The sequence below is a fragment of the Podarcis cretensis genome, assembly GCF_951804945.1.
Source record: "Podarcis cretensis genome assembly, chromosome: 3".
In the NCBI taxonomy this organism is placed as follows: Eukaryota; Metazoa; Chordata; class Lepidosauria; order Squamata; family Lacertidae; genus Podarcis; species Podarcis cretensis.
This window is the reverse complement of record NC_137172.1, coordinates 470,274-495,301: the sequence shown is the minus strand read 5'-3', so window position 1 is coordinate 495,301 and position 25,028 is coordinate 470,274. Positions and strand designations below refer to the sequence as shown.

At 49.9% G+C, this 25,028-nt stretch overlaps 1 protein-coding gene across 4 annotated transcripts in view; it reads left to right on the top strand.

Moving 5' to 3' along the window:
• LOC307211682 (uncharacterized protein) overlaps positions 1-25,028 on the top strand; it is a 66,861-nt gene that overhangs the window by 5,262 nt on the left and 36,571 nt on the right. For 2 of the 4 annotated variants that reach the window (XM_079968528.1, XM_079968527.1), the window contains exons 4-6: positions 281-363; positions 3,114-3,240; positions 3,606-9,557. In XM_079968528.1, coding sequence (XP_079824654.1) covers positions 281-363; positions 3,114-3,240; positions 3,606-5,947 — 2,552 coding nt within the window. In that variant the 3' untranslated portion in view covers positions 5,948-9,557. Of the gene's footprint in view, positions 1-280; positions 364-3,113; positions 3,241-3,605; positions 9,558-21,865; positions 21,967-22,540; positions 23,169-23,355; positions 23,438-23,830; positions 23,914-25,028 lie in introns of those variants that run through there. The other 2 variants (XM_079968529.1, XM_079968531.1) reach the window with 2 other exon arrangements.

Sequence of the window (25,028 nt, the reverse complement as noted above, 5' to 3'; positions counted from 1 at the left end):
GAGAAGATGAAACCTCTGATTACCTCACATTCAAAGAAAGAGGAAAATGGGGCTTTGGTTTAACTGCAGTGCATAGGAGAAAAGCCTTTTGTGACACTGAAAGAAAAGCAGGAGAGACTTCTGCCCAGCTGGGTAGACATATTGATAAAGCTCTGGACAGATGGGTGGAAGGAAGGAAAATGGAAACTGTTGATGAGCTTCTCTGTCGCCTGAAATGCGCTGCTGAACCTCTGAGAGACGCAGGAGCTGATGGCTTCCCTTTGACTTTTGTCTCTCGCAGGTGACCGAAGGTTGCCCCCCAGACCTCCTCATCCATCTTTTCATGAGAACGGAGGAGAAGCAGCAGCTGTGGAAACAGATCTGGTATGGGGAAAGAGCTGTGTGGGGAAAGAGTCAGAGGAGGGGGGCAGCCAGGGAGCCTCTGGGCCGGAAAGAATTTCTCCTCCTCTTGGCTTCTGTCAAAGCCTCTGTCCCGAACAAAGATGGACAATGCCATTCAAGAAGGTTTATGTGCTGACAGGAATGAACAGCCATCTCTCCTTACCTGGGCTTCGGAATGTCACTTTTATTATTATGATTTATCAGTAGCTGCAGCTATATTTCTATATTGATCTAATCAGGCTTCTAAGCAGTTGAGAAACTTCCAAGAAGTTGAGAAGCCATAGCAAACCATGGCCGGGATTCACCTCAGCAGCCCCATCAGCTGAAGAAGGGGAATCCCCCTCCTCCCCCTCTCTGTGCCCCCATGAGCCCCTTGAAGTTGGCTGTAGGGCAGAGGGAGGGTCCCATCGCCCCCCAAGCATCGCACAGCGGGAATAGAGAAGGGAGGGTTCTGTCTGCCAAACAGGAATACTTCCACAGATTGTACGATTTGAAGAACACCAGGCGGAGGTCCACCCATTCACACAAAGATTAATACCCGTCATTAGAATGCACCATAAAAGGATTACATTAAAATGTTAAAATAGGCATCCAGACCTAAAATGTGCAGCCAAATAAACCCATTAAAAGAACACAACAATGAACGGGCAGAAAATAACCAAGCAGTGTGTGGTAGATAAACCATTAACACAAAGATGATGATGATGATGATGATTTATTATTTATACCCCGCCTATCTGGCTGAGTTTCCCCAGCCACTCTGGGCGGCCTCCAATCAAAGATTAAAAACAGCACAGCATTAACTATTAAAAACTTCCCTGAACAGGCTGCCTTCAGATGTCTTTTAAAGAGAAGATAGCTGCTTATTTCCTTGACATCTGATGGGAGGGCGTTCCACAGGGCGGGCGCCACCACCGAGAAGGCCCTCTGCCTGGCTCCCTGGCTTCTCGCAATGAGGGAACCGCCAGAAGGCCCTCAGCGCTGGACCTCAGTGTCTGGGCAGAACGATGGGGGTGGAGACGCTCCTTCAGGTCTACTGGGCCTTTGAGGCCTTTTAGGGCTTTCAAGGTCAGCACCAACACTTTGAATTGTGCTCAGAAACGTCCTGGGAGCCAATGTAGGTCTTTCATGACCGGTGTTATGTGGTCTCGGCGGCCGCCCCCAGTCACCAGTCCAGCTGCCGCATTCTGGATTAGTTGCAGTTTCCGGGTCACCTTCAAAGGTAGCACCACATAGAGCACATTGCAGTAGTCCAAAGTAGTCCATTGCAGTAGTACAAAGATTAATACCCATCATTAAAATGCACAATAAAATAATTCAGTTACCATATTTTTCTCTCCATAAGGCGCATCTGACCATAAGATGCTCCTAGTTTTTGGAGGAGGAAAACGGGGGGGGGGGGAATTCTGAATCAAATGTGGTACTAAACTATTTAATAAACTACCCGTATATCAGAGTGAGAGGGACAGGAGCTATATGTTTGTTTAGCATGCACGCTCAAGGAGCCAACTGAGACGCTGGGGGATTTGCGTAATTTTTCCCTCTCCCTCATCCTGTGCCCTCCCGTCCCCAGCATCCTTCCTATTTTACCTCCTGGTTTTCACTGTGCTCATGGCTCAGAGCTCGAGGTGGTTTTTTTTTTGCTGCTGGTTCCTTAAATTTCACCCTTCCCAATCCAACCCCTCCTGTGCCCTGTCGTCCCTCTGCAGCCTCATTGCTCCGTTTAGGGAGGGTGCAGACCTTTGCTAGCTGAGGCTGCTGCAGCTGTTGCTGGATACACACCACTTTTAAAAACGCGTGCTGGCTTTGAATCACCTGCCTCCCCTTGCTATTTTACTTGTTTGCCCTGTGCCTGGGTTTTTTTTCCCCATTTAACAGTTTGCAGCCTTTTCCTTCCGCTGCTTGTTTTGAGGCAGGATAGATTTGAGCATGTGAGCAGGACTCGGATTGCAGGGAATTCGCCACTAGCTGTGTAAACACGTTCCTCCTTGCAGCCTTCTACTTTGTTTGTACACGTGGCTATAGCGAACCTACCTCTTTTCTACTGTAAAAGTTACGCTTTTGCTCCGATTCTGTTGCTGCCAGTGGCTTCTTATCACTAGAACTGAACCTGATATAGTCTATTCAGCTCTGCTTTTAGCACCTCGTTTGTTTTATGGCTGTGCCAGTAGCCTGAGAGTTACAACTGATTAGCTGTTAGGTAGCGAGTCCAGTTGCTCCGACACAAGGACCCCAGCGGCCTCCTCTCATGTAAGCGGCTCCTCTCCTGCTTTGCTGCTTTAAAGCAAGTCACGCAGGAGGGAGGGAAGGGGAGCCCATTCATCACTCCTCCCTGGCTCGCTTTAAAGCAGCAAAGCAGGAGAGAAGCTGCTTACATGGCTCCCGCTTTGCTTGCTTTACAGTGAGCCGAGCCGGGGAGGAGGGAGGGAAGGAGAGCCATGGATCCTCTGCTCGCAACTGCAGCGGCAGCAGAGGGATCCCATGGCCGTCTGTACACATTCACTCCCTAAGACACACAGACATTTCCCCTTACTTTTTAGGAGAAAAAGAGTGCGTCTTATGGAGCGAAAAAACGGTAAAATGCTAAAGTAGGCATCAGTACCTGTGCATCAAAGTGTGCATCAAAATAATCCCATTAAAACAACACAACAATCAACAGAAAACGACTGAGCAATGTGTAGTGGATAATCTTTATGCTGTCTCAGAAGGGGACCTTTTCCCTTTTCCTGCAGGGTCCTCTGTGCTTTGAAGATGTCGCTGTGTATTTCACAGAGGAGGAGTGGGCGTTGCTGGATCCTGACCAGAGAGCTCTGCATAAGGAAGTCATGGAGGAGAATTGTAGGATTGTGGACTCTCTCAGTAAGGCTTCCTGCTGGATCATAACATCTGTTTTGAAATCCAATACATATATAAATATTTTGATGGCACTCGACAGCATCTGGGATTCTCATTCCCCACAGCTCACCTTGAATCTACTGTTCTGTCTGCAAATATTCTTGCCCCACATATGTCTTTTTAAACCATGACCAGGCTGGTCTGAGCTGCCCAGACCTTCTTGAATGTAACTGACAGAAGAAGAAGTAGTCAACAAAGGCAGTGAACCCTGTAGTAAGGCCTCAGATCTAATTCCCTTCATTCTTCATACATCACAAACATTCATTAGCAGTGTTCCATAATTTGAGGCTCCATTTCTTCCTGATGGTCTGTTTCTCTCTTTGATGCAGGTGCTGATGGATTGGAAATGATGAACAAGAGAGGCCATGACAACATTCACAGAGTGGGGAAGCTGTATAAATATTTAGAGTGTGGAGAGAGCTATAGCCAGAGCTCCTATTCCACTTCCCATAATATAAATCCTGTTGGAAAGAATCTCTATCAGTGCTTAAAAGATGATAGGACGTTTCGTCAGAAGAAATGTCTCACTTTCCATCCAAGAACTCACAGCAGGGAGAAACCACATCATTGCTTTGAATGTGGAAAGAGCTTTAGCCAGAGGGCTAAGCTCATTACCCATCAAAGAATTCATACAGGGGAGAAACCATTTCAGTGCTTGGAATGTGGAAAGAGCTTCAGCCAGAGGGGTCATCTCACTTCCCATCAAACAATTCATACCGGGGTGAAACCATATATGTGCATGAAATGTGGAAAGACTTTCAGTCGGGAGGATAGTCTCACTTCACACCAAACAATTCACAGTGAGGAGAGACCATATCAGTGCTTAGAATGTGGAAAGAGCTTTAAATGGAAGAAAAGTCTCACTTTACATGAAAGATTTCACAGAGGGGAGGGACCATATAAGTCCTTGGAATATGGAAGTAGCTTCGGTCAGAATAGTAGTCTCACTTCACATCAAAGAAGTAACATTGAGGAGAGACCATATCAGTGCTTAGAATGTGGAAAGAGCTTCAGTCACAGGGCTGTGCTGAAGACCCATCAAAAAATTCACACAGGGGATAAATTGTATCAGTGCTTGGAATGTGGAAAGAGCTTCAGTTACAAGCACGTGCTCACAGCCCATCAAAGAATTCATACAGGGGAGAAACCATATCAGTGCATGGAATGTGGAAGGAGCTTCAGTAGAAAGGACCATCTCACTTCCCACCAAATAACTCACAGTGGAAAGAAACCCCATCACTGCTTCGAATGTGGAAAGAACTTCAGTCACAGGCATGTGCTCACGGCCCATCAAAGAATTCATACCGGACAGAAACCGTATCAGTGCATGGAATGCGGAAAGAGCTTCAGTCACAGACATGTGCTTACGGCCCATCAAATAATTCATACAGGTGAGAAACCATATAACTGCTTGGAATGTGGAAGAAGCTTCAGGAATAGGGCCGATCTCAATTACCATCAAATAACTCACAGTGGAGGGGAAACCCATAAGTGCTTGGAATGTGGAAAGAGCTTCAGGCAGAGAGCTAAACTCATAGCTCATCAGAGAATTCATACAGGAGAGAAACCATATCAGTGTTTTGAATGTGGAAAGCGCTTCAGGAATAGGACCCATCTCACTTCCCATCAAAGAACTCACAGCGGGGAGAAACCCCATAAGTGCATGGAATGCGGAAAAATCTTCCTGCAGAGGGATCAGCTAAAGGCTCATCAGAGAATTCATACAGGGGAGAAACCATATCATTGTGTGGAATGCGGAAGGAGTTTCAGTAGGAAGGACAATCTCGCTTCCCACCAAATAACGCACAGTGGGAAGAAACCCCATCACTGCTTAGAATGTGGAAAGAACTTCAGTCACAGGGCTGTGCTCAAGGCCCATCAAAAAATTCACAGAGGTGAGAAACCATATCAGTGTTCAGAATGTGGGAAGAGCTTCGGTAAGAAGGCTGTGCTCACAGCCCATCAAAAAATTCATATAGGGGAGAAACCACACCAGTGTTCTGAATGTGGAAAATGCTTCAGTCAGAAGGTCCACCTCACTTCCCATCAAAGAACTCATACAGGGGTGAAACCATATCTCTGCATGAAATGTGGAAAGCCTTTCAGTCGGAAGGATAGTCTCACTTTACATGAAAGAATTCACAGAAAAGAAGAGCCGTATAAAAGCTTCAAATGTGTAAGGGACTTCATTAAGGGACACCAGTTCACTTCCCATCAAATAACACACAGTGGTGAGAACCCATACCAGTGTTTGAAATGTGGGAAGAGCTTCAAATGGAAGAATAGTCTCACTTTACATCAAACAATTCACAGTGAAGAGAGACCGTATCAGTGCTTGGAATGTGAGAAGAGCTTCAAATTGAAGAAAAGTCTCACTTTACATCAAATTCTTCACAGTCAGGAGAGACCATTTCAGTGCTTGGAATGTGGAAAATGCTTCAGTCGTAAGGCATATCTCACTTCCCATCAAACAATTCACAGTGAGGAGAGACCATATCAGTGCTTGGAATGTGGAAAGAGCTTCAAATGGAAGAAAAGTTTCACATTCCATGAAAGAATTCATACAGGGGAGAAACCATATCAGTGCTTAGAATGTGGAAAGAGCTTCATGCAGAGGTCTAAGATGACAATCCATCAAAGAACTCACCACAAGGAGACTCATAGCATTTGAAGATGGCTGACACATCTCATAATCTCTTTTTGGGACAAAACATCTCAAACTCGGAACTCTGGGTATAGGGTGGTGTATCATTTTGGTCTCCCTCCTCTTCATGTGTTCCAGCTTGACAATATCCTCCTTTTATTGTGGCGTCCAGAACTGGACCCTGTACTCCAGGTGTGTTCTGACCAAGGCAAAAGGGAGCAGTAATATCATCAGGACGCCAGATGTCTGTTGATGCAGCCTAAAATAACATTAGCTTATTTTGCTGCTGCCTCACACTGTTGACTCGTGTTAATCTTGTGGTGTACTAAGACCCCTAGGTCCTTTTCACAAGTAAAGCTTCCCTGACAAATGGCCATCCAAGCTCTGCTGAAAACGTCCAACAAAGGAGAGTACACTACCTCCCGAGGGAGACAGTTCCACTGTTGACAGCTCTTACTGTCAGAAGGTTCTTCTTGATGCTTAGTCAGAATCTCCTTTCCTGTAACTTGAAGCCATTGATTTGAGTTCTACTCTCCAGAGCAGGAGAAAACAAGCCTGCTCCCTGGAGCAGCCCTTGAGATATCTGAAGTTGGCTGTTGCATCTCCTCTCAGTCTCCTCTTTCCCAGGCTAAACATCCCCAGCTCCCTCAACAGTGGTTCCATGTGGTGGGTGAGTTTCTTGTTATTTTCCAGAAAGGTTAAGAATAACTCTGCAGCTGGATTAGCCCATTGTTCCACCCAAAGGCATTTATTAAAACGGAAGACAAGACCGGCCCTGCCATGAGTCTTGCCTCAGGCAGTGGCTTTGGGTGAAGCAGCAGTGTCTCTGCACAGGGAGGCCCTTCCATGACAGAGGAAGCTGGCTGAAGTCTTGTCAGGATTTTGTCTGTCCAGCAGTGGCAAGCAGCTTGGACCCATCAGGCCCTGGGAGAGGAAGAGAACCAAGAAGATGCCATAGCTCCTGCTACAGCTGAAGGTAAAGAAGAGTCCAGAGAGCAGACCCAACGCCTCTCTCCTGCGCCCCAGAGGCCCTTGCTGCAATGCAGAGGAGGCCACGAAGACTGCTCATTGGGGAAGGGGAGCCCAAAGCAGAACCCCTGTTCCTGCTCACTGCAACATGCTGACCTTCCTTTTCTTGCCTCATTTCCTAGTCTTCAGCCCTGGCCTAAGAACAGGCATGGCCAAACTCGGCCCTCCAGATATTTTGGGACTACAGTTCCCACCATCCCTGAACACTGGTCCTGTTAGCTAGGGATGATGGGAGTTGTAGGCCAACAACATCCGAAGGGCCAAGAGGCAAGAGGTTTCAACACCAAGTGGTAAGAATCCCTGTTTGCTTTTCTCCTCTATTTGGCAAAAGGTTGTAGTTCAGCAGCAGGGCAGTTGCTTGGCATGCAGAAGGTCTTGAGTTCAATCCCCTTCTGGAGAGCTGCTGCCAGTCAGGGTAGACCAGTGCTGGCCAAAGGTGTCCAATTCTAAATATGCTTTTGCTGCTACTTCTTTGAAACATATGTTCATGGGATGTCCTTTCATTTCATCGTATCAAAGAACATCTTCAAAGTTGGTTACATCATAGACAATTACAGGATATATTTAAGGAGGATAACAAAAAAGGCTTCTCATATTCGGCTTCCAATTTCTAAAAGGAAGTGATAGAAGAAAACACAAAATTATTTAAAAAGGCATATAACATCCTTTTGGAATGGGAGACCAAAGATGAAGAAGTAAAATCAGTAATGATTAAATGGGTGCAAGATGTAGGACATAATATACAATTTCACGAATGATAAAATTGTAGAAAATAAATTTGAATTTTACAGATTGCATATTATTGAGAGAGAATTATATGAAAATGATGTACAGATGGTATTTATCACCGGTTAAATGGGCAAAAATGTAGAAAAACGAAAAGAAAAAGTGTTGGAGATGTGAAACAGAAGGTACGTTCTACCATATGTGGTGGGATTGTAAGAAGGTAAAATCCTACTGGGAAATGATATACAATGAATTGAAGAAAATGTTAAAAATAACTTTTGTAAAAAAACCAGAAGCCTTTTTATTAGGTATGTTAGGTCAAGACATACCAAAAGAAATGAGGACTTTATTTATGTATGCCACTAAAGCAGCAAGAATGTTGATTGCACAAAATTGGAAGACTGGAGAAATACCAACTAAAGAACAATGGCAAGAGAAGTTGATGAACTATGCAGAACGGGCAAAAATGACAGAAAGACTAAGAGGGAAAAAACAACAGAGACTTTGAACAAGATTGGGAGCCATTCATAATATATTTGCAGAAACAAAGAAAGGCAATAGACTTGATGGCAGGATTTAAATAAACATCCACATTATGAGCATCAGAAAATGTTTGGAAGATAGTGAAATAAGATGATGTATTTAATTTTAATTTTATGTTTTTAAGGTTTGATGTTATGTTATTAATAACTTTTTCTGTTGAGAGATAGCAAAGTGGGTGAAAATAGAAACAAACCAGAAACGCAAGTTGAGGGAAGTCTTGGAGGGGAGGGAGGGAGGAATATATAGGAAATGTTAAGAATTTGAGATGTATGTAATGAATGAAAATGAAAAATGAATAAAAAAATTAAAGAAAGAAACATATGTTCATGGGATGCCCGAAGCTTGCACATTTTTGGAGGAAAGTATTAAGGTGCATACAAACTACATACCAACTTTATATGCATTGACAACTGGTTAATGTAAATGTACGCTTTGCATCCTTCCTTCTGCTAAACAACTGAGATTGATTCATTGGAAAGATAATGCCATGGTCCCCTTTGAACGATGGATACAAGATAGGACTACTCTTGCAACATAGGAGTGTAGATTGTGGAGAAATAGAATGCATTTATAAAAACAGTGATTTGTTTTGTGGTACCTCAGGTGAAGTACTTAATTCGTTCCGGAGGTCCGTACTTAACCTGAAACTGCTCTTAACCTGAAGCACGACTTTAGCTAAGGGGGCCTCCTGCTGTTGCCGCACCGCCAGAGCACGATTTCTGTTCTCATCCTGAAGCAAAGTTCTTAACCTGAAGCACAATTTCTAGGTTAGTGGAGTCTGTAACCTGAAGCGTATGTAACCTGAGGTACCACTGTAATATTTTACTTGTTACTATATCGTACTACTTATATACCTACATATTGTATTTTATCAGTTTCAAGCAGTTTCCTTTGGTTTGGCTTGACCTTTTTCACTTCATTTCTCTACTGAAAATTGACAACAAAATAGAAAGTTTAAGAGAAAAAGAGAGGTTGAATGGTGCATTTCCTTTGGGGGGGGGGTTCCCGTGGGAGTGGGAAGAGGTTCATAAAAGAGAAAAGTGCCGCTCCTGATGCAGCCCATGTGGAAGGCGTTGAGGCGTCGCTCCTGGTGGGTGCAAGTGGCCCAGATCTGGGAGAATGGCCAGAGTGCGGAAGAGGCCAGAGAACCTTCCACCAGGAGCCGTCCAGGAGAATAACGGGACAGGCAGGCAGCCTTGGACTCCTGGAACAACCGCACTGTTGTCCTTGCACTTCAAAGGACTGCACCCTCTGGGGAGAGAGAGACTTTGTGTTGAGACCTTGTATTGGACTGCTTGCCTCTTTGCTCATGAAATGAATTAAAGACTCGTCCTCCTCCTCCGTCTCTGTGAGATGTGGTTATTTCATTCTGGGGGTCCGAGGGGGAACCTTCTGCAGTGTAGAAACACAACCAACCAGATCCTTGGGTTCCCCTCGGCTATCTACCCCCTCCCAGAGATTGCAGGGCTTCCCCCAGCCATCCATCCCTTTGGTGAGCCAGTCTACCTGCGGGAGATTCTGCAGTCCCCCTCCGGGCATGGGGTCCTTTCCGCCCGAGCCCGTTCAAGGTATGGAGGGCACACGGAGGGCACACGTTCAAGGTATGGAGTCACACTTCTCTGAAGTCTCTCAGGCCCACTCACCTCACAGAGTGTGCGTTGTGGGGGAGGAAGGGAAAGGAGATTGTGAGCTGCTTTGAGACTCCTTCAGGTAGCGATAAAGCGGGATATCAAATCCAAACTCTTCTTGGGACTGGCGGTGAAATATACTCGGAGTCGAGAGTGGATTTCATTCTCTTTATTCAGCTCATAGTGGTGAGGAGGAAAGTTCCCCCACAGTATCTGCTTTATATACATTATTTACACAATGGGCTGCACGCGATTGGCTAATTCTGGGATTCTCCTGTGGACCAATCAGTTTGTGGATTCACTTCCACCTGGAGCTCGATTGGGTGGCTCCTGCGGACCAGTCAGGCTGCTGCATTGTTCTAGGACCTGCATTTTGGATCCTATTCAACTCAGTACATAACAGGCAGAGAGGGAGGGTGTCCGGCCATGCAGGGCTCTCTCAGGGCATCTGCCCACTCCTGCTCCAGGTGTGGGGTGCGCGCCGGCTCCTTGAAGCCTCACCATCTCCTCGCTGGGGAGGAACAGGGGAGACCCCAAAGCTCCAGAGGCGCAGCCGAGACAGGGTGAACAGGGGAGAAGCTGGTCCAGGGGAGGTGGAGGGTAGATCTGCCCCTGGGCGGAGGAAGCGAGCTGAGGGTTGGCTCCTTGCCCAACAGCGCAGAGGGACCATTCTGGCCTCCGGACTCAGCTCCTGTCCGCCCAGCCCAGACCCCGTGAAAAGCCGGGGCGACAGAGGACTCCAGTTGGGGTGACACCCAGAGCGAGGCTGGGCTGGAGTCTAGCAGCAAAGGGGGCTTTCAGCTTTGAGCGCCCCCGTTTGTTTGTTTTTAAGATATTTATTAAAGTTTTCAATGTTAATACAATAAAAATCAAAAAGAAAAAAAATAAGAAAAATACAAAAAATAAAAATAATTAAAAACACACGAAGTTTCCATAACTTATTTTCCTTTAACTTATTTCCCCGACCTCCTCATACCTCCCTTTAATTCAGCAAATCCTTATCAATAAACTTTAACCTTCTTCTAAACCTTTTTTCCATGTTCTCTTAGAGCTGCCTCTAGGTCCCAGCTCACAGAGGACCAACGCTAGGCTGTAGTTATGTACAAAAGTCTTTATTGAGGTTCAGTTTCCATTTCAAAGCCGGAGCGCGCAGCTCTACGTCTTAAAAGCCTAGACCGGCGAAGTCCCGTCTGAATCTCCTCCCCTCTGACACCAGTTTAAGATCCTAGCCCTGCTCCACCTTTTCCGCTGCTCTCTCCTCCTCTGGGTCCTCCTGCCCGCTGGGGCATTCCCCTTTCTGGACTCTTCCGACGCTGAGTCGCTTAGCTCCTCCCCCTGCCTCCGGCGGGCTTTAGGACCCGGTTCCCAATCCTCATTCTCTGCTGTCCCGCGCTCCTGTACATTTGAACTTGCCTCTCCCGCCAGCCCAGTGACCTTCCTCCTGACCGTTACACTACTTCTGTCACTGCTTCCCTCTTCCGGTACACTGGCCGGATCTGACCTCCCCTCCGTTGTCCGACTTTCTGATGGAGGCGTGGTCAGCCCTGCCTTATCTTCTCTCCCTGGTGGGGAATGCACTGGCCCTGATCCTTGGGACTCTTCCCCCCCACTCTGCTCTGGTGGGGAAGCTGGTCCTGATTTCCAACTACTGCTCTGGGAGTCCCTGCTGCCCCCTTGCTCCTGGGGCATTCCCCTTGGGAACCCCCTACCCCTGGCCACAGACGCCCCCTTCTGTGAATCTTCCGATTCGCTGGAGAGGCTCATGGAATCCCTCGGTCCACTGTCCTCTTCTCCTACGCTCCCCTCGGATTCTTCCCCTTCGCTCTCCATCTCCTCTCTTCCCTGTGCCTCTGCTCCTGAACCCCTGACACTTATCAATAAACTTTAACCTTCTTCTAAACCTTTTTTCCATATTCTCTTAAAACATTACAGCTGGAAACCACTTAATTTCTATCCAACATCATTTTAACATTCATTGATTTTACAATATTTCTGTAAATAGTCTTTGAATTTCTTCCAGTCTTCTTCCGCCGACTCTTCTCCCTGGTCTCGGATTTCTGACCTGGTTAGTGGGGTAGAAGTGGAAGGATCATTAGGCGTGAGTGATCATGCTCTTCTGAAGTTTACTATACAGCGGAAAGGAGCAGCCAAGCATACTAGGACTCAATTTCTTGACTTTAAGAAAGCCGACTTCATAAAACTTAGGGAAGTGCTGGGTGAGATCCCATGGACAGTAATACTAAAGGGAAAGGGAGTTCATGATGGCTGGGAGTTTGTTAAGAGGGAGATAGTAAAAGCAGAACTTCAGGCAATACCAATGAGACGGAAACATGGAAGGTGCCTAAAGAAGCCAGGGTGGCTATCTAAAGAACTTTTAACTGAGTTAAGATTAAAAAAGGATGTGTACAAAAAATGGCAAAGGGGGGAAACCACCAAAGAGGAATTCAAACAAATAGCCAGCACGTGTAGACACAAAGTCAGAAAAGCTAAAGCACAGAATGATCTCAGGCTTGCTAGAGAGGTTAAAAGCAACAAAAAAGGCTTTTATGGGTATGTTCGTAGCAAAAGGAAGAACAAAGAAACCGTGGGGTCACTCAGAGGAGAAGATGGTGAAATGCAAACAGGGGACACAGAAAGGGCTGAACTCCGCAATGCCTTCTTTGCCTCAGTCTTCTCCGATAAAGAAAACAATGCCCGACCTGAAGAATTTGGAGCAAATGATTCAGCAGAGGAAACACAGCCCAGAATAACTAAGGAGATAGTACAAGAATACTTGGCTAGGACCTTCCCTTCCTCTGTTGGGTGAGGCAAGGACCCCTGGACGGTCAGGTCCCGGCAAAGGCGACTGGGGCGCAGAGCTCATCTTGCTTCAGGCCGAGGGAGCCGGCAGTGCTGGTCCGCAGACAGCCTTCCGGGTGATTTAGGCAGCAGGACTAAACCGCTTCTGGCCAGAGCGCACAGAAACACCACAGTGGTACCTATTTCTCTACTTGCGCTGGTGTGCTTTTGAACTGCTAGGTTGGCAGGAGCTGGGACAGAGCAAGGGGAGCTCAGTCATGGGGACTGGAAGCACAGACCTTCCGCTGGGCAGCCCAAGTCTCAGTGGCTTATAGACCACAGCACCCCCTGCGCCCCACAACCCTCCCCTTTTTTTGCGGGAAGTTCCCTTATTCCAGCGCCGTTTCCCGCTGGTATCCCAGATTGTTAGATATCCCGTCGACTGTCCCTGGGACAGGGGTGGCTGCTGATCCCTTCTTTTCAAATCTGACAGTTGACAGCTATGGCAGGATCCTGGGCCGGATGGGTCCCCTTTTGCGCGATGCTCCTGCCCCAGGGCTCTTCCTGCATGGAGCCTCCAGGGCCAGAGCCAGTCTACCTTAGCGGGCAAAAGGCGCTCTCCTCCTGCTTGGGGCGCCTGGGTGCCACTGGGGGCGCAGGATCCTGGGCCGGATGGGTCCCCTTTTGCGCGATGCTCCTGCCCCAGGGCTCTTCCTGCATGGAGCCTCCAGGGCCAGAGCCAGTCTACCTTAGAGGGCAAAAGGCGCTCTCCTCCTGCTTGGGGTGCCTGGGTGCCACTGTGGGCGCAGGATCCTGGGCCGGATGGGTCCCCCTTGGCGCAATGCAGCTGCCCCAGGGCTCTTCCAGGTTTCTGAGGAGTCCTGTATGGAGCCTCCATGGACAGAGCCAGTCTACCTTCGAGTGGCAGAGCACAAGGTGGGGAGAAGGTGCTCTCCTCCTGCTTGGGGCGCCTGGGTGCCACTGTGGGCACAGGATCCTGGGCCAGATGGGTCCCCTTTGGCGCGATGCAGCTGCCCCAGGGCTCTTCTTGCACGGAGCCTCCAGGGCCAGAGCCAGTCTACCTTAGAGGGCCAAAGGCGCTCTCCTCCTGCTTGGGGCGCCTGGGTTCCACTGTGGGCACAGGATCCTGGGCCGGATGGGTCCCCTTTGGCTCCATGCAGCCTTGGGGCTCTTCCTGCATGGAGCCTCCAGGGCCAGAGCCAGTCTACCTTAGAGTGGCAAAAGGCGCTCTTCTTGCACGGAGCCTCCAGGGGCAGAACCAATCTATCTTAGAGCGGCAGAGCACAAGGTGGGGAGAGGGTGCTCTCCTCCTGCTTGGGGGCGCCTGGGTGCCACTGTGGGCGCAGGATCCTGGGCTGGATGGGTCCCTTTGGCGCAATGCAGATGCCCCAGGGCTCTTCCTGGTTTCTGAGGAGTCCTGAATGGAGCCTCCAGGGCCAGAGCCAGTCTACCTTAGCGGGCCAAAGGCACTCTCCTCCTGGTTGGGGATTCCTGGGTGCCACTGTGGGCGCAGGATCCTGGGCCGGATGGGTCCCCTTTGGCTCCATGCAGCTGCCTTGGGGCTCTTCCTGCACGGAGCCTCCAGGGCCAGAGCCAGTCTACCTTAGCGGGCCAAAGGCGCTCTCCTCCTGCTTGGGGATGCCTGGGTGCCACTGGGGGCGCAGGATCCATAGCTGTCAACCTTCCCTTTTTTCCGGGAAGTTCCCTTATTCCAGCGCCATTTCTTAGACATCCTCTAGTCTAGACTGTCCCCGGGAGAGGGGAGGCTGCTGATCCCTTGCCAGCTCTGGCCCTGCCTGACTTTCGCCCTGGCCCCTCCCGGCCCCCCCCCCGCCCAGCCTGCCTTTTCCCTGCCCATCCCGGGGGGGGCAGGAGGCTCCCCTTTCCCCTCTCTCGGCTTCCTGCCTTTTCCCCGAGGCCCCCCGCCAAGAAGACCTCCCTGGGGAGGGAACAGCTGGGCGCGGAGGGGTTAAGAGCAGCTGAGCCGCACTCCTAGAGAGGACGGGAAAGACGGCTAGGGAGGCGGGTCTTCCGGAGGCGGAAGCCCTCCCTGTCCCCTCTGCTCTCCTCCGGTGAGTCTCCTCTCCCCCCTGGGGGTCCCATTGTGGGGAGGGGCAGGCAGGGCTGGGCCGGGGGGGGGCGAGGGGGTTTCCCCAGCTGGTGCTGGACTACAACTCCCCTCATCCCTGAGCCCGGGCCTGGCTAGCTGGGGCGGATGGGAGTTGTAGTCCAGCTGGAGAAGGGCTGCTCCAGATGCCGGACTGAGGACCCCGCGGGTCCCCTCAATGGCAGGGGCCTCCCCCAATGCTCAGATCTGCACCCCCAGACGGAAGAGGAAGCCTTGGGGACTTGGAAGGGACCCAAAGGGCATCTAGTCCTGTTGTTCAGTGGTGTCCGCCTCTCCGTGGCCCCCTGGACCAGAGCACGCCAGGCCCTCCTGTCTCCCACTGCCTCCCCCAGTTTGGGCAAACTCATGCTGGTAGCTTCCAGAACACTGTCCCACCATCTCGTCCTCTGTCGCCCCCTTCTCCTTGTGCCCTCCATCTTTCCCAACATCAGGGTCTTTTCCAGGGAGTCTTCTCTTCTCATGAGGCGGCCAAAGTCTTGGAGCCTCTGCTTCAGGATCCGTCCTTCCAGTGAGCACTCCGCAATGAAATCAAAACTGCAGCCCAGACCTAAATGGCAGGTGTTTCCCCAAATGCTCAGATCTGCCCCCCCAGACTGAAGAGGAAGCCTTGGGGACTTGGAAGGGACCCAAAGGACATCTAGTCCAGCCCCTGCACTGCAGGAATCTCAGCTCTATTTGCCCTCCACCTTCTGCTCCGAAACCTCCAAGGAAGGAGAGGCCGCCATCTCTCCTGGGGGTGACAGGGCCCAGCAGCTCTTCGGTTTCTCCAAATGCTTAGTTGGAATCTCCTTTCTGCAGGAGGGGGGCTCAGGAGGTCTTGCCATCCAAGAGGAGAGGCCATGGTGGGAAGGAGAAGCAGCGTGGTCTAATGGTTAGAGTGCCAGACTGAGACAGGGTTCAAATCTCCACTCAGCCATGAAGCTCCCTGGGTGAGCTTGAGTCAGTCCCCATCTCTTCGCCTCGCCTTCCTCACAGGGTTGTTATGCGGGTGAAATAGGGAGGAAGAGAATCACGTATTCCACCTTGAGATCCTGGGAAGATGAAAGGGGTCTGTATGTGTGATAAATCAACCCCAGGGTGCAGGTGGGGTGAAAGAGGCAGCCCCCTCCAAGGGCTGAGAGCAATCGGGAGACCCTCTCTCCACAGCCCCCTCTGCTCCAGCTACGGTTCCCCACGTCCCCTGGCAAGGAGGCTGGGTTGTTAAAGCACTCTAGGAATTGCGGGAGAGGGCGCTCTCCTGTCCGCTCACAGCATCCTGAACAAACTCCGGTTCCCAGGATTCTGGGGAGGAAGCCGTAGCTCTGGAAAGGGCTCTGGTCCTGCTTGGCAGATGCTCCACAGGTGGAGCCTGGCTGGGGGTCCGGGGTCTTCTTCTTATGCTTTATAATATAATAATAATAATTTAAAGGGCTCTGGTCCTGCTTGGCCGATGCACCACAGGTGGAGCCTGGCTGGGGGTCCGGGGTCTTCTTCTTGGGCTTAATAATAATAGTAAACTATTATTGACACCCAGCCACTCTGGGCGGCTTCCAACAAAAGATTAAAAATACATTAAAACATTAGTGAGGAGAAACTTCCCTAAACAAGGTTGCCTTTAGAAACAAGGATCTTAGGAATAATAGGCCCAAAATGAGTGAGATCAGTCCCCGTGGCCCCCCAGGCGCCAGGTCAGGAGCGCCTCTGGCTGGGCTGAGATTCAGCCTCCTCGAGAGTCATTTTCCTCCTCTGCCATCTGAAGTCTCTGGGTGAAGGCGGGAGGAGCCGGTGATTGACAGCCGAGCCAGGCCGGAGTCGGGGTGCAGTTCCCCCAAAAGGCCACCAGGGGCCGGAGTCTCTCTCTCTCTGATTGGCTGCCCAGCCAGCCAGTCAAAGGGGCGGAGCCAGCACTTTGGGCGGGAAAAGAAAAGGAGCCTTTTCTGAGGGAGTTTTTAGTCAGGGGCAGAGAAGGGAAAAGAGCAAATTATTGATTATTATGATTATGATTATTTTGTCATTTATATTCCTCCCTCAGCCACTCTGGGCGGCTTCCAGCACATATAAAGCCATAGTAAAAGGTCAACCCTGAAAAGCGAAGCTTCCCCAAAGAGGCCTTCAAGTGAGCCAGGGCTCCTTTGGAGAGATAGAAGCAGAAAGAGGGATCTGGACCCAGGAGTCGACTGAGGGAGGAGAAGGGGCTCTGGATGGAGCCTCTCTGAGGAGAAGCTGGTCTCTGGCCAGAGGAAGAGCCGGTGGAGCCTCTGGGGAAGGCAGGCAGGCAGGCAGGCAGGCAGACGGATGGACAGACAGGCGTCCCCTGGGGGGCTGAGTCGGGGGCAGAGAGGGAGAAGCCGGGGGAAGACCCTCTGAACCAGAGCTGCCCACTTTCAGATTGGACCAGCAGCCTCCCCTGTCCCGGGGACAGTCGGCGGGATATCGAAGAATCCGGGAGAGCGCTGGAATAAGGGAATTTCCCGCAAAAAAGGGGAGGTGGACAGCTGTGGTCTGACCGGGGGAGAAGGGGACCCCGAGGTCGGTGATCTTATTTGGAAAGACCTAAGAGTTTCGGGTCCAGGAGGAAAAGCTCCCTTCTCTGGAGGCAAAGCATGAGGCTGCGCCCAAAGCTTTTCACGGAAACGTCTGCCATTACTAGGGAAAGGAGCAGCAAGGCCGGGAAGCATTTGGCCCCTCTTTGGCCCCCCTCAGCGTCTCCCTCAAGTGGAAGAACCGATCTGGAGAGACGCTGCCCCTGTACTACTCTGTCTAGACCTGTGGCATCTTTCCGTTTAGTTTAATAATAACTTAACTTCTGCCTGAAAGAATGCCTCTCCTGACCCAACTTGCTTTCAGCCTCAGGCTGCAAATCACTAGGTCTTCCCTCAGAAATGACGCCCCTCCCCCGACAGCCTGTGGCAAACGGTAGAAATTTGGTGGGTCACCGATAATGAGTGAGTCTGCGACATATGAGTTGGTGCTTAGCGGTGGGCTCTGTTGGGATTCAGAACTTATAGGGTTAAGATGTTCTGTGACGCCTCACATTCTGACGTGTGGAAAGAGGGAGGAGTTCTACTTGTTGTTCTCTCTGTGTCTCTGAGAGAGGCAGCCATGAATGCTAGCAGTCCAGGAGATTTTGGGAAATGCTGAGCTGTAAATATTTGCTACAATAAAGAACTGTTGAATTTGGACATACACAGTGCTTGGTGTTTGTCTGGATCTGAAGCAGACTCACAACAGTTTTGATCCGCTGTGTTTTTACTCTGCTAGACGAAACCGGAGAAGAAAAAGGTCTGTGCAGCTTGGCTGGGAGCGTGCCGGACCACTGGGGCTAATTGGGGCCATAAAGCTATTAGCTGGCCAGTGCAATTAAGATCTTATCAAGATCGTTTCACAGGTTATGGGAGGACCTAATTACCGCTAATAAAACTGTTGCTAAGAGTCTGCCGGTGAGCTTTGAAGTCTTGAAGTCAGCTTGGCAATAGCTGGAAGACGCTACTGAGGCGGCAGAGGTCTGCGTTCTGTGTTTTGCCTGCTTCTAAGAGGCAAGAGTTGCTGAGGCAGAGAGCTGGAAAAGCAGCTGAAGAATCGGGTGCCGGAGGGCTGACTGGTGATACGTGAGTACAGCTGGGCCCCGGGGAAGAGGAGAAAATGGCAGACAGCCAGGTCTTTGAGGACGTTCCGCTTGAAAAGCTCACTTTAAGAAGTTGGGCAACCTGGTCCAGAAGAGTAAGGGGTTGGTTTCTGGTTACTGGGCTTTGGGATGCAAGCCAGAGAGAACCATGTCCCCTGGATCCAGGTCCTGAAGGGACAGACACTGCAGGCTTTGAGGCTGCGTTGCCTGAAGAAAGCCAGCAGAGAATGCAAAGAGAGCTTGCTATGCTAAAGGCATGCGTACATGCATCACTTTTGCCCAGTTTGGAGGGCGTAAAGTCAGCAAGGGCTGCCTGGGAGGTGCTGAGAAGTTTGTGTGAAACTTCAGCAGGAGGCAAGAGCCCTGGAGGAGTCATGGAGAGCCTGGAAATGGCTGAAGCCCCAGTCCCTGAGGTGCAAGTCGGGGGGGCTGAGAGTTCCAAAGGCAAGTTTCAAAAGTTTTCCACTGTGAGTGCTGAAGTGAAACGCAGTTTCAGCGAGGGCAGGGCTGGCACAGAGTGCTCTTCCGGAAGAAGGGGGGCCAGGCCAGCTGAAAGGAGCCCTGGGCAGTATTTTTCCACTGGGGATTGTCGTCGTCAGCCAAAGTCTGAAAGGCTGAGGCGAGCTAGACGCTTCAAGGTCGGCCACCTGGACAAAGTGAAGATAAGGCCTAAAGAGTCGCGTGGGAACGCAGAGGCCAGGCCGGTCTCCAAGGAAACGGAGGAGGCTACTTCTACGGAAGCTGCCAAGGTCCTGAGCAAGGGGGAGTTGGTTGCCAAGACAACCAGACAGAACTGCTGCAAAAGCCCAAAGACAGGGGGCAGCGGGACGTTTGTTGCCAGTATGGCTTTGTTTGAGGACAGCTCTGAGGGACACACTAATTTTCGTTTTGTAATCGACTCAGCAGCGAACTGCAACCTGATCCCAGAGACCCCTGCAGTCGAGATGTGGAATTGCAAGGCAATTCCGGCTGGGAAAACTGTTCAGTTTGCAAATGGGACAAAGAAAAATGTGACTAACATTGCAAATGTATTGTTTTCTGTTTTGCAGGAGCAGATGGAAGTTTGCATTGTGCCAGGAGTGCAACACTGTATTTTATCTGTGCCTTATTTGTTGAAAAAGGGGTTTAAGGTTTGCTTTGAACACGATGTTTGTACAATCTCCAAAGGAGGGAAGCAACTGGTCAGAGTTGCAAAGGGGCAGAATGATCTCTTCATTCTTAAAACGTCCCTGGAGGGTGAGGGGAAGGTTGAGAAAGCACAAGCCCTGCGTGCTACAGTTCCCACTCATGTTTCATGTTCGTGTGTGTGGCATAGGAAGACAGCGCATACCTGTCTTGAAGAACTACAGGTGCTACCTGAGGTTTCCAAAGGCTGTAAAATTGCGGAATGTGCAAGAGTCCTAGATTGTCAGGCTTGCAGACAGGCAAAGGTAAGAGGGTGCAGTTACCCCAGGGTGGAGAGGGTAACCACAAAACCTTTTGATCTTGTGCACATAGATCTGTTGGGTCCCATGAAGGAACCAAGTTTGGGAGGGGCCAGGTTTCTGTTGACACTGCAGGATGATTTTTCGCAGAACACCTGGACACATGGTCTCAAATCCAAGGAAGATGCAGCACAGCTGGTTAGACGTTGGATTGAGGAGGTGGAACTAAGGTTCTCCACCAGAGTCAGGGAAATTGCCAGTGACAGAGGCGCACAGTTTACTGGGTCTGCTTTGCAGAAGTTCTTTCACAAGAAAGGGATAAGTCACACAGTGACTTCTCCTCAACAGAGGGGGGTGGCAGAGCTCAGAAGTGAGGCTCTGGTTAAAGCTGCACAGGTGATGCTGTCAGATTCTGGGTTACCTCCAAAGTTTTGGATGGAGGCAGTTAAATATGTGAGCTTCACCTGGAATCGGTCCTACAATACAGTGGTAGGAGACACACCGTTTTTCATGCTTCACGGGAGGAAGCCTCAGGTACACTTCCTCCGTGAGTTCGGATCAACGGCCTCGCTGCTGGTGCCTGAAGCTTTGCGAGGGCCAGGTGAACCCAAGTTCCAGAAAATGATCTTCTGTGGGTATGAGCCAACGGCTCGTGCGTGGAGGTTTGCGTACCCGTCAGGTGATCAGAGTAAGCTGCTGATCAGTAAACACGCTGAGTTCTGTAAGCAGGAGGAAAGGTCAAAGACCCCTGCCAGACGCGATATTCTTTCAGAATGTCTTTCCGATTCAGAGCAGGAAGGTTCTGATGAGGAGGAAGGAGAGCCAGGGGCTGAGTCTGCTGATGACGATCAGCTCACTGACCAAAGTCAGGAGCAGGATGGGGCATCTCCGCAAGTTGTTAAAAGGGAGCCCAAAAGTGAGCCTAGTTCTCCTGTGAGGGTAGTTCCAAGGGTTCGAAGACGCGTTAAATCAGAGGGGGAATCCCAGGATGCAAAGGACACACCTGCTGACCACAGTGAGTCAGAGGCAGTGCCTGAGTTTGTGCCCAGGAGGTCCAGTCGCACAACGAAGGGAATTCCACCTGAGAGGTATCAGGCAACAGGTGCGTGGGTAAGTTTCGCACAGTGCGAATCTGAGAGTTGTGAGGATGTTCCACAGATGCCTGACAGGAACGCCAGGAGAGGGCGCAAGGCATTGAGGAAGGGATTGATCTCACAGAGGTCTGCAAAGGTACATCCACAGGTCTTGTCAGAATACTCGGCGAGAGGGGGTGTTGGGATTCAGAACTTATAGGGTTAAGATGTTCTGTGACGCCTCACATTCTGACGTGTGGAAAGAGGGAGGAGTTCTACTTGTTGTTCTCTCTGTGTCTCTGAGAGAGGCAGCCATGAATGCTAGCAGTCCAGGAGATTTTGGGAAATGCTGAGCTGTAAATATTTGCTACAATAAAGAACTGTTGAATTTGGACATACACAGTGCTTGGTGTTTGTCTGGATCTGAAGCAGACTCACAACAGTTTTGATCCGCTGTGTTTTTACTCTGCTAGACGAAACCGGAGAAGAAAAAGGTCTGTGCAGCTTGGCTGGGAGCGTGCCGGACCACTGGGGCTAATTGGGGCCATAAAGCTATTAGCTGGCCAGTGCAATTAAGATCTTATCAAGATCGTTTCACAGGCTCTGCTCCAGAGGCTCCTCAGAGATTGGGGTCCAAGTGAACCCCTCATGTCAGCACCTTGAACGGAGCCCCATTGTTGTGAGGAGGGGTAGACGCATGGATGCCCCCGGAGATCCTTGCAGAAAAAAGTGGGATAGAAATGCCATTAATAAAGAAAAGCAGCCCAGCCCATCATCTGGGTGCTGCCAGATGGGTCTGGCATGACTTGTTTTCAAGAAACCTGTGCTGGGTCTTAGTAATCACAGCATCCTTTTCTCAGTCCTCACAGACTGACGGTTTAATTATCTGTTCTAGGACCTTCCCTGGTTGCCTGGTATCAGTCTCAAGCTCACGGGTCGGTAGTTTTTCCTGTTTTTGAAGATTGGGACAACATCTGCCCCCCTCCAGTCTGCAGGAACCTCTCCTGTTCTCCAAGAATCCTCAGAGCTCTAGATGAAGGCTCTGAGCTTACATCCCCAAGCTCCTTCAGTACCTTGGATGCAGCTCAGCAGGTCCTGGAGATCTGAATTCACTTGAAGAAGAAGGTGTCAAGTTACTCCTTCTTTTCCGATCCTGGACTTCAGCTCCCTCCTTACACCATTTATTCTTTTATCACTAGGTTGGGCATCACTTTCCTTATGCAGCCACACTGTTTTCCTTAGATGCCTCTCACTTTTCTTTACGGTTGGGACTGCCTGCATTTGGGCCTTCAATATTTCACCTTGAAGAAGCTCCCATTTATTTCAGTATTTCAGAACATAGGATCTCACCCAGTATCTCCTTAAGCCTTTTAAAATTGGCAGCCTTAAAGTGAATTCCTGACTACACTCAGCTTGCGTTTCCCTCTGTCTCAGGGGAGGACATGATCACTTTCTCCCACGTTTCCCAGTACTTCCACTTGGTTGATCAGTTCCCATCTGTTGTTGAGGACAAGGTCCAAGATAGATGATCCCCTTCTTGTTTCTTCCACCGTCTGGGTCATGAAATTGTCAGTGAGGCAATTCTGCATGGTCACTTTCCTTAGACCAGGGCTAGAGACATACTTCTCTTTCTTCTTCCTTTTTTCCTGTTAATGAAGGTTCAGAGTCGGGGCTGTGGTGCAGTCCAGCCCTGGCTCCTAGCAAGACTCAGCCACGCTTGCTCAGGAAACATTTCTCTTCTCCTGACCAAGTATCAGTCCGATAACAGACCAATATGTTTCCTTTGTAGGATTTGCTAGCACTTCTAAACTGGATCATAAGAACTTGGCAGAAAACGAAAGGATTCCTTCCGATCTCTTGGAGGCTTCATGAGAGCCCAGATGGATGAGCAAGACTCGGCTGGCCCTGAAGCAGGAGGAGGCCCTGCCCTCCAAACTGGGAGCAGTGGGGGATTTGGGGGAAATTCAGAGCAGAAGATCCCAGGTGAGGAGGACACCCTTTGCTCAGAGGTGCAGAGCCAGCAGTTGACGCAGTCCTGCTCCCAGGAGGCCAAAGGACCCCGAGAGGCTTGCGGCCGACTCCACCACCTCGACTGTCGGTGGCTGAAGCCAGAAAGTCATACCAAAGCTCAGATGCTGGACCTAGTGCTCTTGGAGCAGTTCCTGGCTGTCCTTCCGCTGGAGATGCAGATCTGGGTGAGGGAATGCGGAGCAGAGACCAGTTCCCAGGCTGTAGCCCTGGCCGAAGGTTTCCTCCTGAGTCAGGCAGAGGAGAGGAAGCAGGCAGAGCAGCAGGTGAGAGAGACTTTCCTCTGGAAACTCCCAAGGGGCTCCAAGCAAGACTTCCAAGATGCTCTCCTAACGGCTGGCCCTCTTTGGAGAAGCAAGGGAGGAGATCTGCTCCCCTAAAGTGTTTGCTCTGATCATTCCTTTTCTAATCCTTCTCCCCATTCTCTGTTTTAAATCCTTGCTACTCTTTCAGGGAAAGGATCTCTTTGCGGAATTGGGCCTGGAGTCCTGTGAGGCAGAAAAGACTCCGTTGGATGCCAGAGGGAGGCCACTGGGTAAGGAGGAAATAGTCTTTCTTCTCATTCTGTGGATCTTGAAACTAATCTTTGGGTTCTGTGCATCTTTAGGGGGGGGGGGAGGCACTTGGGGCCAAGAGCCCAAAGGAGGGGAGATGTATTTTGACAGAACATAAATTTGAAATGGGTACAATGTCAAAATGCACTCAACAAGCAAGACCTTTTCCATGGCACATCTATGGCACTTATCTCTAAGTGCTGAACCTCTGGTTACAGGTAGGTAGCCGTTTTGGTCTGCCGTGGTTGGAAAAAGAAAAAAAAATTCCTTCCAGTAGCACCTTAGACTGCTGAAAGAGACTTCTGTTTCAGTGTATCTGAAGAAGTGAGGGACGCAGGAGCTGATGGCTTCCCTTTGACTCTTGTCTCTCGCAGGTGACCGAAGGATGCCCCCCAGACCTCCTCATCCATCTTTTCATGAGAACGGAGGAGAAGCAGCAGCTGTGGAAACAGATCTGGTATGGGGAAAGAGCTGTGTGGGGAAAGAGTCAGAGGAGGGGGGCAGCCAGGGAGCCTCTGGGCCAGAAAGAATTTCTCCTCCTCTTGGCTTCTGTCAAGGCCTCTGTCCTGAACAAAGATGGACAATGCCATTCAAGAAGGTTTATGTGCTGACAGGAATGAACAGCCATCTCTCCTTACCTGGGCTTCGGAATGTCACTATTTTTATGATTTATCAGTAGCTGCAGCTATATTTCTATACAGCGGTGCCCCGCAAGACGAACGTCTCGCAAGACGGAAAACCCGCTAGACGAAAGGGTTTTCCGTTTTGGAGGCGCTTCGCAAAACGAATTTCCTTATGGGCTTGCTTCGCAAGACGAAATGTCTTGCGAGTTCCTGCGGGTTTTTCCCCTTTTCCCCCCCTTTTCCTAAGCCGCTAAGCCGCTTATCAGCTGATCCGCTAAAAGCCGCTAAACCACTAATAGCGCTAATCCGCTAAGCTGTCAATGGGCTTGCTTCGCAAGACGAAAAAACCGCTAGACGAAGAGCCTCACGGAACGGATTAATTTCGTCTTGCGAGGCACCACTGTATTGATCTAATCAGGCTTCTAAGCAGTTGAGAAGCTTCCAAGAAGTTGAGAAGCCATAACAAACCGTGGCCGGGATTCACCTCAGCAGCCCCATCAGCTGCACAAAGGGAATCCCCCTCCTCCCCCTCTCTGTGCCCCCAGGAGCCCCTTGAAGTTGGCTGTAGGGCAGAGGGAGGGTCCCATCGCCCCCCAAGCAGCACACAGCAGGAGTAGAGAAGGGAGGGTTCTGTCTGGCAGACAGGAATACTTCCACAGACAGAACGATTTGAAGAACACCAGGCGGAGGTCCACCCATTCACACAAAGATTAATACCCATCATTAGAATGCACAGTAAAATAATTCAATTGAAATGCTAAAATAGGCATCCAGACCTAAAAGGTGCAGCAAAATAATCCCATTAAAATAACACAACAAGGAACGGGCAGAAAAAACAACTGAGCAATGTATAAAACAAAAAATTCCTTCCAGTAGCACCTTAAAGACCAACTAAGTTAGTTCTAGGTATGAGCTTTCGTGTGCATGCACACTTCTTCAGATACACTGA